Source organism: Aplysia californica, unplaced genomic scaffold, assembly GCF_000002075.1.
Source record: "Aplysia californica isolate F4 #8 unplaced genomic scaffold, AplCal3.0 scaffold00622, whole genome shotgun sequence".
Classification (NCBI taxonomy): domain Eukaryota; kingdom Metazoa; phylum Mollusca; class Gastropoda; order Aplysiida; family Aplysiidae; genus Aplysia; species Aplysia californica.
Window position 1 is genome coordinate 210223 of NW_004797892.1, and position 14335 is coordinate 224557.

Below are 14335 nucleotides of genomic sequence, written 5' to 3' on the forward strand. Positions count from 1 at the left end.
ATATATAAAGATCTATTTATATGTCTGCAATTTCTTGGGAACTCTTTTTGATGGTTGTTTGATGGTATCACAGGTTTGTACAGTGAAGTGTGCTGTTCAAATATAAAAAATCAAATACTATCAAATAAAATTTAAAAGGTACAGAAATTCTTAGGCTAATTCTAGAGAGCTCTGTGTGTGCAAGCGATTGGGCTGTGTTTAGTGGCACAGGATCGTATTCTGTAGTCTGCTTCTTCGTGCTGAACGTTGTACAAGAGCTTGCTTCTCTCTAGGCCTACTCAAACTCAGAGAGATTATTTGACACACACACACACACACACACACACACACACACACACACACACACACACATACACACGTACACGCACACAGACACACACACACTCACACAGAGAGAGAGACAGACAGACAGACACAAACTCACAGAGAGAGAGAAAGAGAGAGAGAGAGAGAGAGAGAGAGAGAGAGAGAAAGTGAAAGAGAGAGTGTGAAAGAGAGACAGACAGACAGACAGACAGACAGACAGACAGACAGACAGATAGACACACACATACGTGTACACTTGTGCATCTTTCTATTCCTCCTTCCCCAGATGATCCTCCTGCTGGTACTGATGGCCATGAGGAAGAGAATGCCGTTTGTTGTGTCCCTGCTCCGTGAAGCTGGAGCCTGTGTCTCCTCCATGCCTCTGTTGCTCCTACAGCCACTGTGGACGTTTATCTTGCTGCTCATGTTCTTCGTCTACTGGGTCACTGTCCTCGCTTTTCTCTGCACTGCTGGTGGGTTATGTTGATAATTAGTAATTGAGTGGGGGGGGGAGGCTTTTTTCACATTCAACACTACATGGTTATTTAGGATGTGGGACCTCTTTATTTAATGTCCATCTCCGAGAGGACTAAGCCAGTTAGGTGGAGAACCTTGAACCCTCCCCCCTCCTCCCCCCCCCATCTCAGATAATGTAAGTTCTAAAACTCCCCACCTTGGTCACCTGGCGATGAGTGAGGTCACTTAGATGTATAGGAGATGAAATACATAACTGTGGCAAGGGCTGAGGTACAGATAGCACAGGTGTGTGATGAAAATAGCCCATAAAGTAGTTTACTTCTTTTTTTTACGAGGTTTTAAGTTTGAGGTAATGGTATAGTCTTTTGCTTTTTTCAGTTTTGTTTTTCATAAAACTAATGCAAACCCAAATGTTCAAGGTTTCATCAAGATAGTGTACCGAAAATTACTAACCCTAAATTTGCAGTCCTTTATTTTGATTCTTTGCCTTTTACGAATGAAGAACTCTAGATGAGAAATAAATGTCAGTCATTTTTTTTACTTAGATACAGTTAAAATTTCATCTCTCTGTCTGTTGAATAATTCAGAGCAGTTTATCCATCAATTTTTTATGTAATTCCCAGCCAAAAGCATCTTTATCAGTTCTCATAGTTAGCATTATATAAAGGTTATGTTACTGTGTATTGTTGGTTTTAATTCTCATTTGATATTTAAGCTGCTATGTCGTCTGGATGCTTCAGGATGAAAAATTTTTTTAAACCCATGAAGCCCTTTTACCAAGGATTTTTTCAAAATTTATTGTAGAATCTGATCTCACCAGTCCTCCTGTTCACAGATATTTGGCAGTTTAGTTTGAGAGTATGTCTTAGGCCTATTGATATACATGTATTCTTAGTGACTATAATTTGTTAAAGGTTTCTTCTCTGTCATTTTTCAGAAAACCCAAGCGTGATCCAGCACCATTATGTAGTTTACACAGAGCACGAGACGGTGACCTACTTCTGGTGGTATCACCTGGTGGGCCTTATCTGGGTCAGCGAGTTCATCATTGGGTGCCAGAGCTTTGTCATTTCTGGAGCCGTGGCTAGATGGTACTTCACTAGGTAAGAGGACACTTTTTAATATCTTATTCTGTCCATGTATTCTAACTGTGTAGGATGCATTCAGTAATGGAAATAGTAAATTTTGGAAAATAAACTTTATTATTGAAACAGTTTTGTAGCTGAAAATGAAGAAGGAAAAAATTCTCATTGTTTATTATTATAATGAATGACATTGCAAGAGTTTTGTTGCTGAAAGAAAATGTTATCCCTAGTAAACATTTTTTCTAGTCATTCATCTTGAGGAGCTGTATTGCTCCAGATGTTCTCATAATGCTTTAAAGTGAAATGAAGGCTTTTGTTTTTTTCTGTACAAATTTATTCTATTTTTCCTTGTATGTTCTTTGTATTGTTTTATTTTGAAATATCCAAACTCAAATTTTCATGTTTAAATTATTTCAGGGAAAAGAATCAGCTGGGATTCCCCATACTTGGTACAATTGGTCGCCTGATTGTGTTTCATCAAGGATCTGTTGCGTTTGGGTCATTCATCCTCACTCTTGTTAAATTCCCAAGGATGATTCTGATGTTCATCAGTAAAAAGTGAGTAGAACACTCTAACTAAGGTTGCCTTGTTTTAAACATTCATTCAGTTCACAGATTTCAGATTTTATACCCCATTTCAAGTTGGTTAACCTATCTCATTCTTCCAATTCTTCTGTTGACTTAAGTAACTGTTTTCTTCTAAAGATGGCAACTCCAATCTTTGTAGGCCTACATACAACAAAACACGGTGATGATACACAAAATTGAAAAGTTCTCCTTAATTACATTTAAAATTTACCTCAGCATTGTCGTATAAACAGATTTGCTACTGGTTGTTGTTTTTTTCTACATATTTATTAAAGTTTTCTTTTCACTATCAGAATGCTGACTTGTCATTTTTATATTCAGTCTTAACAGAAAACAATGTTCATTTATACAATTTTCCATTATTTCAGATTAAAAGACTCTGAAAGCCACTGTGGAAAGTTTTGTGCCAAATGCTGTTGCAGCTGCCTGTGGTGTGTGGACAAGTGCCTCAGATATCTCAACCCTAACGCATACACCATTGTTGGTGAGTACTTCGGCTCATCAAAGTGATAATTTAGAATGATACGAAATGTTTATTTATCATAAATCTATAATCTGTGGAACAAACTATGGCAGTATGATGAAATATCAAATGAGTAAATGAGTAGCCACATACACCATTGTGTGTGAGTACTTGGGCTCATCAAATTGTCATAATTTAGTGTCATATGAAATATTTATTTATCATAATTCTATCATCTGTGGAACAGACCAAGGCAGTGCATTGCATGATGAAATATCTAATGAGTAATGAGTATCCTCAGAAAAGTTTTGATTTACAGATTGACCTAAGAGAAAAAAAATGGTCTTTCAATGAGAATTATTCCGTTTTCCTTTAATATTTTCTTAAATTGATTTTACTCCAAGCAAAGGGCACATGCAATAGTTATTAAGAAATAGAACCATGACTTAAAAATGATATGTAATGGGAATGCTGAGGATTGTATGACAAACTTTGGGTTGTTCACTTCCTTTTGAACCATCTTAACATATTTCTTTTGTTGTTTACTTTCAGCTGTGAGTGGGAAAAATTTCTGCACTTCAGCAAGAAAGGTAAGTACAATCTTTGAGATATGTTTTTGAAAAATAAATAGACAAATGAAAAGATATTAGACTTTAGTCTGTGCGAAATGCATTTGAAAATGTTTTACCTTTTTTCTTGCTGACTTCCAACATTTTATATTTTTCCTGAGCATTTGATGTATTTTGAGTCTGTTTTAATGAGAACGACCCAACAAAATTGATTCAATAATCCAATTATCAACTTTTCCTCCATCTGCACATAGTAATTCAGTCTGAATTGAGAGAAATTGTCAGAAAATAGGGCTATGTCCAGATGTATTTTAGGTAAACATCATGCCTCTAGCAGCCACTATTGTCTAGAAATGCACATTATTAGTAAATGTGTTGAATGTTATCCTTCTTTTATGTCCCGTGGCTTAACAGATATATATGAATTTTTTTCAGGGTCATTATGTGCTGATGAGCAACGCCTTACGTGTCTCAGCCATCAACAGTGTCGGGGACTTTGTTTTATTCCTTGCCAAAGTCGCAGTGATGGCCGCCACGACTGCTGTCAGTATCATCTGGTTCAAGGTCAGTCCTGTGCACATCTTACATTTTGTAAATATGGATGCTTGACTATATCCTTACTGAGCCATTTTGCTGCAATTTTTTTTCCTTTCTGACTGTTATCAGAAAAAAATATAATTTTCAGAGAGACTCAAATGTGCTGTATATTAAAATGCAGGGAAACAAAGACAAAAATAGTTCCAGAATAAAACAGTGGTATGTGTGATTCTCGAAATCTAGAATGGAAGATTTTAAGAATTTGTCAAATGTGGTTTGCCCAAGTTAAAGAATGCGTTAAGTCAATCAATGAAAGCATTTGTTTATTAGGTGATGATTTCAAGCACTTTAGTTTTCTTTTTCATACAAGTGAAAGGGAGGTTGGTTATAAAGACCATCGTGAAAGAGTCCCAACCCGGACTCTGACTCTGTTCGGGGGGACTCGGGTCTTCATAATCCATTTGAGAATCTAGATGAATTGCTTTAGTACAATTTCAATTAGTGTAGTAACTCCAGTTTTTATCACTGATATTATTCCTATATTATTTTTATTAATAGTATCTTTATTGTTTGTTTGTTTTCAGAGCCAAGATGATTTGCATTTCTACGCCATTCCTGTCCTTCTAGTGTCTGTGTTTTCATTCTTCATTGCTCACTGCTTTCTTTCTGTGTATGAGGTAAGTCATCAATGAGCTATGGCTTTGAAGTATAATATTTCTTTATTGGTTCCAGCTAAGTGAAACATATTTTTTATATCTCTGACTCATATGTTGTAATCTTCTGTCATCTGCTAGAAGAATTTAAAGCTCAAGTGACTTCGGTAGCCTAATGAAATGTTTGTTTTTATTGTTATTAAGTTATGGAAACCTTTAGCTTAGACAATAAGGTGTCATCTTCTTATCTTACCTTCTGTTATGTTATGCTATGCTATGGTAAGTATCTTATTGTATCTTCTCTTTTCTTATCTTATCTTATCTTGTCTTATCCTATAAATTCGTAAGTACTAATGAGCTACATAAAATTTTGTCCACAGATGATTATTGATGCCTTGTTGCTGTGTTTCTGTGAAGACAGAGATCTGAATGATGGCTCACCAGAACGACCCTACTTTGGCAGCAGAAGTCTCATGGTGAGTGAAGAAAGGAATCTCTACAGACTGTATGCTCTGTTTTCAGCAAAACAATAGAAAAGAATTTGTTTCTTCACTTTGAAGATGGGGAAAAGATGGATGGAATCATCATTTTATTTAATGCTAAACTTCCAACAATTTGAATCTCTTTGTCTCAAGTGAGCTTCATATACACCTGCAGTTCAAGTGCAATGTGGTGAATTAAAAAATCACTATTTTTCTCATACTTTGTCCTTTTACTTTTTATGTAATGCTCAGATGCCCATGTAATCAATCACCGGATTTCTAACCTATAGTTTGTCTTGGCTTTAATGTTGCATACCCTCTTTCATAATATTATAGGGTCTGTTTTGAAATGTATTTCTTACAAAATTCCTTTCAATTGTTTAAAAGAATTGTTTTAATTTTTTGTTTACAGCTCGGCCTTTTAGAGAGCAGTAAAGGTCTGGATGGTGTTCCAAGGCAATCAGGGAGGGGAGCAAGTGAACCAGAGATGGAGCCCGCTCAAGTCTGATACTACTGAAAAGATTGAATGCAGATGTGTGGGTGTGTGTGTGTATTGTGTGTGTGATTGCTAAATCGAAAGTGGTATGACTCAGCGAGCTGAACGGGAGTAAGCTAGAACAACATCTGAGTGATCAGTGAGTTATAAGTGAGAAATTCTTGTTGAAGAAAACTGCGCTTGAAGATCTGTGAGCACGTTATTTGTTTGAGGATGCATGTCAGTTGTGAGTTCAGTAACACTGGATATGCAGACATCAAACTGATTGAAAGCTGTGACTGAGGGCATTGTTTTTAACAAGTAAGTGAGACCATAGTTTGCTGGTCAAACCGTGGGGGATAATGAACCACAAAGTGATGTTTCCCCTTGCTAAATTTGTATATATACTATGGTTTTATGCCAGATTGCTGAAATGTGACTTATTCCATGAATATGAAGAGTAACTATAACTGCGATTCCTGAAAGAATAACCACATTATTCCTAACAGAATAATGCAACTATAATAGTATTATATTTTTTACGACATCGATTGTACATATGGTAAATACAACTTTGCATTTATTCCTATACTAATTATATAAGTATTTGGTTCTAAACACTATTTGCTAAGTTTCTCTTTGTTTCTGTTGGTTTTGTGTAATTGAAAGCTTTGTTCATTTACACAACCTTGTTTGTTATAGTTTTCTGTTTCATTTTTGCTAAACCTTTGTTGATATTGTTATTGCTAAAATCTTTGCATTATTTTTTGTGCACTTTCAAGGGACTGAAGTTAAAGTTTAGAAAATATTTCAGCAGGAAAACAAAAATGCTTAACAATTTTTAAGTATTTCAAGAAGAACATTTAATTTAAACAATGAACTCAATCTTTGCAAAGTGCTCTCTTGATTAATTAAAATTGTCCTCAAGTTTGGACAGAAGATAATCAAAATGGGATTTTTTTTTCTACAATTTGAATGAAGAGAGCTTCACAACAACCAGTTGTTAACATCTGTAAATGCACTCCTTGTGCTGACTATTCTAATGGTAATTTATTTAAGGAAGGGAGGTATTTCTGCAACTTAGATGAAATAACAGGCCAAGCCAGATTCAAATCCAATTAATAGCATGGGACCTTTAATGATAATTGAAAATTTAGATTAGATTACTATCTTTAACCTTGAAAATTAAGTGAGTATGTGCCATGGTTTAGGTGCGCATATGTGTGTCTGTGAGTGTGTATGTGCACATGTGTGTTTGTTTGTTGGGGCCTACTAACAAATCTCAAACTCTGACTCAGTCCTGTTTTGAGAAAGTAGCAAACTCATGCATTTGCAAATGTCGGTAGAATCTTTATTAAATTTCGTGCTATTATTTCTGTTGTTAACACGCCAGAATTTCATTATAGTTTTGATATCTACAAGTTGGTTGTATGTAACAGATAGTTGCACACTGTAGGTTTTTTTTCTTTTATTGGCAAGTTGCCCACAATTGGACGAACCAACGTTTTTGTGTGCTCTCATTAGTAGCTCTTTTTCTGTTCTTTTAATACTGAAAAGCTGAGTTATTCTTTTATTAGGAAATCACAATAATGCTCCTCTGCATAAAAAGGTGCTTCGGAAATAAAGCTTTTTGTTTTGGTAGAGTAGGTATAAAAAGTAATGTTGGTTTTTAAATTTTCTTTATAATGCCACGCCTTGACTTTGCTTCTATTTGTTATACATTTTTGTTGCTATTGACAGTATGATGAAACTTCTAGCATATTTATTTTTCCAAATGTTGGGGGTTCTTTTGACCAAAAAATAAAGTTAGTGTAAGGCACTAAACTAAAACTGCAGTATTATAGCAACCTCTAGCATTTAGTGATTTGGTATGTGTGTTTGATTTTTATTAGTTAGCCATTTTAGGACGCTATTTACAATTTTCTGTGCTTATTCTTTGTGTTCTTTCTTTTTATTTTTATTTTTAGGTTACATGTTTTTTTGTACATACTGTAAGCATTATGTCATTATTTATTTATTATCAATTTCCATTTACCATTGCAGATAAAGTTTAAGTATGGATGATGAGAAATAGATATATTTTTATATCAGAAAATGTTTTGGAGATATATGGATTTAGAATCACAGATGCTTGCTGAAGAGCTTTGGGGCATCTGTTAACTCTCAGTTGATGTCGTTAAAAGTGAAGAAAGAAAAACTCCAGGCCTTCTTTACACCTATGATGATTGCTTGCATCTCTAAAGCTGTGAAAGCTACAGAAATAAATTGCATGCTTCTGAGAAAAATGAAGCAGATATTAACTGTCTGAAGCAAGTACCACGCTCAGTGATCATGTTTGGAGATAATTATTTCCTTTAAGTTTCCAACTAAAGATAATTTCTCATACCAAGATGATCTGTGAAAAGTGCAGTACATCCAAACTTACTTTAAATGTAAAATGTCATGTACATTTTTACATTGCTTCCACATTCCAAGACATTTTGAACAAGATCTACACAGTCTGTTCTTCTTTTGTACATTCAAAATAATGGTGTGGTTAGTTAGCATATTTTTCATGAAAAATTCTAATTTGGCAGTCTAGTTTCAGATATAAATGCTTCATAGAAAAAGAATGTAATATATTGCGGAACTCACTGAAGAATTTCTCGTAACACATTCGTAATGTGTTTTCGTAACACATTCGTAATGTGTTTTTAAAGGGAAATAGGGATAGATCAGGAGTTTCACACTGTTGCATTAACAGGGACTGGTAAATCAGCTAGAAAGTATCTAGGTGATGAGATATGAAATGTTGAAAGGGTGGGGTGGTGGGTGGAAGAAGGGATGAGGTTATGACCTTCATTGTCATTGTCAAAAATCCAGAGACAAAATTTAAGAAACAAGTCAGGCCAACACAAGTGCCCTTCTCAATTACTTTTTTGAAATAGCAGATCATATTGTTCAGTAACATTCATTCATCAGGTATGTGTATACCTGCAACTTCCTGCAAAGCCCTGATATTGGCATCGCCATTTGCAACTTCCAATTACTGTTCCCTGAAAATCAATTACTAGCAAATCAATGCTCAACAGCCTTTGTTACTGTCTATTTCATAAACCCATCAATCTAAGTGTCCTGCTTTGTTTGTTGACTTATGACAAAGTCTGCAATTCCATGTCAGTGAATGGGAGTCTGTGTAATGGGATGTATGAATTTATGCGCCTTGCATTGTACACCGACTCTTTGCAAAGAACTCATTTACATAAAACATATCGGATGGATGAATCTCTACGGAAGATGCAAGTGAGAGAGAATATGCAAGTGAAGAAAAGGAACTTTTCTTGTACATATTGTTAATGGAATTTTGAGTCTTGTAATGTTGGAAAGTTGTAATTTGAGAGTGTGACAGGGTTTTTTTTTTGTAAATTAAAGCTAGATGAGAAGATTGAGATAATGGTTGAAAAGAAAGGTGCCACAGCAATATATGGTCAGGTGGAGAGTGTGATGTAACGTAGGTGTGTGCATGTGCATGTGGGCGTGCATAGGTGTTTGTGTGATCTCTAAACAAGATATATGAATATGAAAGTTTTCAAAAAGAGAGAAGTTGAATGAGAGGGAAATGTTGTGGTGCTTCATTGTGTGAAAGCGGCTGCTTCCTCGTCGAAGTGGTGTTCCAAATGTCTCAAGCTCCTGCCATGATATGTGTGTTCAAAGGTAGACACCAAGCTGTGTTGTAACAAAGATAGTACAAGACAAGATGGGCCACTCAGCCTAAAAAGTGTCCGCAGGAAGTATGCTCTTTGCTTCAGATGGCGCTGCAGTCTGTTTTGAAGCTCTCTTTCGTTTTTCCAGAAGAAGAATAGGAATAGCACCTCCTTGCGTGCGCAGATCGACTGCTGTTCATCAGCAGTTCGGGTATGTTCAGTGCGGAGTTTTAGGTTTTTAAAATTTTTAATGACCTCTCGCCTTTCATTCTAAAGTCAAATTAAACGAAGAAAACCATCTCCTTTTCCTCCGGAAGAGGTTTTTTGTCAGCGTAATCATTTTTAAAAAGCGTTCTTCCGAAATTTATCCCAAAACTTGCTAGTTTCACTTTGATTTTTTAAAACTCAAGTAGGGTAACTCTGTTCGCAAAGAGTGCGCTTTTGTGAAGAGGGCGCCACCAAATTTTGAGGACACTTTTTTAATTGGCTCAAAGAGAGAAGTGGCCCATCTTGTCTTGTACTATCTTTGGTTGTAATTAAAACTGGGTTTTGAGATAAAAGAGTGGGAATGTTTGTGAATTTGTACATACTGTGAATGCTTTTTTTCTGAGAGAAGTGAAAGAAGAGATAATGACATAAATTTTCATTCACATCTCTTTAGAGCGGACTGAAGTGCTCAGCATGTTCTGTCTGCTCGTCTTCAAGATTTTGCATTCCAATTGCCAAAATATCTCAGCACAAGTGAATGAAAAGTTATGTTGTTATTTCTGTATGAAGTAGTGATGAAGGAAATATGTTCTTATGTGATTGTACCTTTTTTATCTATACATACTGTATTTTGTTGCGGTGAATTCAGAACTTGTTTATGCTGTTCACAAGAAGAATAAAAATGATCCATATCACAATACAATACTGAGTTTGTCTTTGTTTAGAATTAAGTTTCTTTATAATTTGATATAATGATTTGAAAGAAATGCAAACAATATTTCATGATTGTGAGCTGAACCCAGAGTTGGACTGTAGTAGACAAAAGACTTTACTAAATATCTGGAAAGCAAAGGCAAAAAAAACAGTATATGTTTCTCTCAATAATATGTCACCTCATCAATATCCCACTTTCTCTTCAAGGTAGTGAGGGGATTTTTTTTTAGAAATGCTTGATTATGTACGAAAACAGTACATCTAAGAACATTTTAAAGACAGTCAGCCGTAACTGGTGTTGTCATAATTGCAGCTGTAGATGTTTTTACGTCCCGATTGACACAATTTTAGATCATTTCGAACACAGGGCTGCTTTGACACTGTCGGTGAGGGCTGACCCGCAGACAGAGAAGGACACACCATCCCAGCAAAAGAACAGAGATACTCGATTTTTAAAAACCTTGCCACACAGGAATCAAACACATCTTCTGAGTGTGATGGTGAAGCACCCTCCCTCTACACCGCAGATGCTTGTCTCTTTTTTGCCTTTTACTCTGTTTCCCTATCCCCTGTTTCTATGTTGTTGAAGTTGTTTGTTTTTTAAATTTAAGATGCCAAATGTACTTAATTACGTGTTGTTGAAAAATGTGCATTGCAATGTTAGACTAAATGTTAATTATTATAATTGAATCAAAGGGACGCTAAAGATAAAGCAGACATGTATACTGTCATAAGAAGGAGAGTGTAAAAAAAAGTAGTTGATAATGATAATGAAATGAAGGGGATGTGAAGCCTGGTTAGTGCTCTGCTTTTGTTGGTGCTTCTGCTGTTGCTGTGGCTGATCAGGCTAGCAAAGATAATTGTGATCATATTTTTGACGATATTGGAATATTCTTTAGAACATCCTGAGAGTGAGACAGTTGTGTTTGAGTTTCTCTTCCGCCCGGCAAGCTTGGGACGATGACAGAAAATACATGTACTAGAAAATGCCGTGTGACGGAAAGACGCTCCGCCGTCGCAGGCATAGGACTTGACTTCAATTCCTGTGTGGGGAGAAATTTTATCAAGTATCTCCGTCTTTCGGCTGAGACATTGTTTCCCTCTAACCCGGGTGGCCATGACATGTAGAGTTGGAACCCACCTCCTAAATTATCCAATTTGTGTCAATGTTTGTGTAGAACACCGAGATTATTTTTTTTAATGACGAAGCAGCTTTGAAATCTGATATAGTCATTTTGGAGGTCGAGGGCTTGGTTTCTTAGTGAGCCAACTTCTCGTTTCATTTTCGTTTGGGGAATAAGAAGCACTTCGACACAATATAATATTATTACAACGGCCAAAGGAACAAATAGTAATACTAACAGACCGAAACAAATGAGAGGAAAGAAGAAAAGTTTGACTTAACAGAGGCGCCCTCCAACCATCCTCTCCTGATCCTTGAATGGAAACCCAGTGAGAATGAATTTGTTTTAATTTTTAACATGGGTTCGACCCTCTGGGTTTGCCTTCTCCAAACTTGTTTCGACTTCAATTATAAGGAGATAGCAAAGGGGGCACCATTTTTGTTGATTTCGTAGATTTGGGGGGGGGGTGGTGTTGGTTTGTTTGTTTGTTTATCTGTTGGTTTTGTTGGTTTTGTCGTCGGGCATAGTGAAAATGGCAAATGAAAGGATAAAATACAAAGCAAGCACGAGATAGTCGGACGGAAAGCATAACATTATGAAATTGGGGACAACAAATAGAGAAACTTGACAAGCCAAAGAAATAGAACACCACAGAGAAAAGTGCTTCTTGGGGACTAGAAACCAATCTGATGAAGGTTTTCTTATTTCAATTAACTTTCAACACGAAAAAAAAATGGTGAAAACGTAATGGACAGAGCTCCAAATTAATGCTCATTTTGCGAAAAGACGCGCGTGTTGTACGTACTACAAAGCCTTCAAACGACGCAAATCTCAATGGGTGCGTTATTTAAATTGCTATGGCCGTCTCAAGATTCCGCTGTGGGACAACATACCCTAATGATGGTCTGAAGGTGAGCCGGGAAAGAAAATTGTGAGTAAAAATTGCATCCTGGGAAATCTCAAGTCTTTACTTCCGCAGTATGATTTGAGAAAGGAGGCTAATTAAGGCGTACGTCCGGCGTGTGTGTGCCGGAGTGTGTGTGTGTGTGTGTGTGTGTGTGTGTGTGTGTGTGTGTGTGTGTGTGTGTGTGTGTGTGTGTGTGTGTGTGTGTGTGTGGATGTGTGGATGTGTGTGTGTGTGTGTGTGCAGCTCGAGCGTACACGTTTATGTGTGTTTGAATGCCTCCGTGTGTACGTGTATCTGCTTGCTCGCGAGCGTGAGAGTGAATATGCGGGTGGTGGTACGGCCGCTCATGTGTAAGACTACCTTAGTTTCTTTCTTCGCGTTTCAGTCTCAACTTTATCATTAATAAATTTTTCCTCTTTTCTGGGTGTCAAAAAAAATATATTATATTTTTTAGACGAGCTAAGCAATGGCCGGATTTCCGGACAATTACTTTCGACACAAAATAAAATCAGTTTCTAATTATGAAGCAACGCTTTGAGACAAGATAGTAACAGGAAAAAGATGTAGACTTCAGGCTTAACTTGGATGCCTACCTGTATCAATTAAGACCGGAAACAAAGGTGCTGGGGAAAGGGAAACCGAAGCAAAAGCAAAAATATATCGCAAATGATCCGATGAATACTCACTCCCAGTCTAATTTATCGCACGAAAGCTTACTTTCATTACCTGTGAGGGGATATACAATTTCAAAGCTTGATTAGAATTTTTTTTTAAATTTTGTTTGCTTTATGGGGGGGGGGGGTTGTCTTTTTTGTGTGTATGTTTTGTTTTAGTTTTTTTCTTCTGTTGTACGTACAGCTTTCATGAAATTGAAAGGAAAGATGAGGAAATATGATGAAGCGAATGGATTATGACATTGAGCAAGTTCCAGGTAATGAATTGAATATCCTTCACTACATGTACTGCGTTAATCCGGAGTGAACTAAATGAAGAAGGAATAAACGCGTGTGCGAAACATCAGTTTAACGTGTTCAGCGACGTTGTTGTTGTTGTTGTTGTTGTTGTTGTTGTTGTTGTTGTTGTTGTTGTTGTTGTTGTTTTGTTTTTGAGTTTTTTTGCTATTATCATTACTGTTGTAATTGTTGTTGTTATTGTTGTTGTTGTGTTGGTGGTGGTTGTGGCGATGGTGGTGTTGTGCTGTTGTCACTTTTATTGCTGTTGCTGTTGTTACTGTTATCCTCGTTGTCGTGTGTGTTCTTCATATCACTGTTGTTGTTGCTTCTTCTGCTGCTGGTAGTAGTAGTGCTGAGGAAAAGGCAGAAGAGGAGGAAGATGATGTGTAGAAACTTAAAGAACAAAGAAAGGCGGAAAGACACTGTTGTCTTTCTTATGGTGGCTACTTATATTGTTGTTGTTGTTATTGTTGTTGTTGTTGTTGTTGTTGTTGTTGTTGTTGTTGTTGTTGTTGTTGTTGATGTTGTTGTTGAAGTCGTCCTCGTCGTCGTCGTCATTGTCTTCATCTTCGTTGCAGTCGCTCCTCGGGTTTCTTTCGATGACAACCCAATCTGCTGTTTACACTCTCAATATACATGACTGTATAAGTCTTTGCCTTTATTTAGGGAGACAGAGAAAACAACGAGAACATTAACAACGCACAAAGACAAGATAGACGAGGAATGAAACCCAACACCATCCTGAGCAATTGTCATTTTGATTACTAAGATATTTATTCCATCACATATTATGGACTCAAAGTGAGTCAATTTGCATACATTAATGTTGTGAGTCCAGATGAAGAACCTAGTTAGAAATTTCCTATGTCTTATGAAGACGACTTGCCTTTGACATATTTTTAAATTCATTTAGTCCAAGCCTCCTTGTTCTCAGAGAATTCATTCGATGTACATGTCGTTTCTTTTTTTTATTTGGGGGAGGGGTGTTTTGGTGGATTGGAACAGTCTTTATATGCAGCAAAAATACATGTAAAAGAGTGAATATTTGTGTACACGTGTACCTGCTGTGCGAGTATGTGTGTTTGTGTGTGTGTGTGTGTGCGTGCGCGTGT

General features: G+C 36.5%; 1 protein-coding gene across 1 annotated transcript in view; it reads left to right on the forward strand.

Moving 5' to 3' along the window:
• LOC101858892 (choline transporter-like protein 1) overlaps positions 1-9210 on the forward strand; it is a gene marked incomplete in the record, with an annotated part of 96395 nt that extends 87185 nt beyond the window's left edge. The window contains 9 exon segments of the mRNA XM_035972239.1: positions 593-779; positions 1721-1886; positions 2286-2426; positions 2825-2940; positions 3472-3509; positions 3924-4052; positions 4610-4702; positions 5059-5154; positions 5573-9210. Of these exon segments, the coding sequence (XP_035828132.1) occupies positions 593-779; positions 1721-1886; positions 2286-2426; positions 2825-2940; positions 3472-3509; positions 3924-4052; positions 4610-4702; positions 5059-5154; positions 5573-5668 (1062 nt within the window).
• Between the last annotated feature and the right edge of the window lie 5125 nt (positions 9211-14335).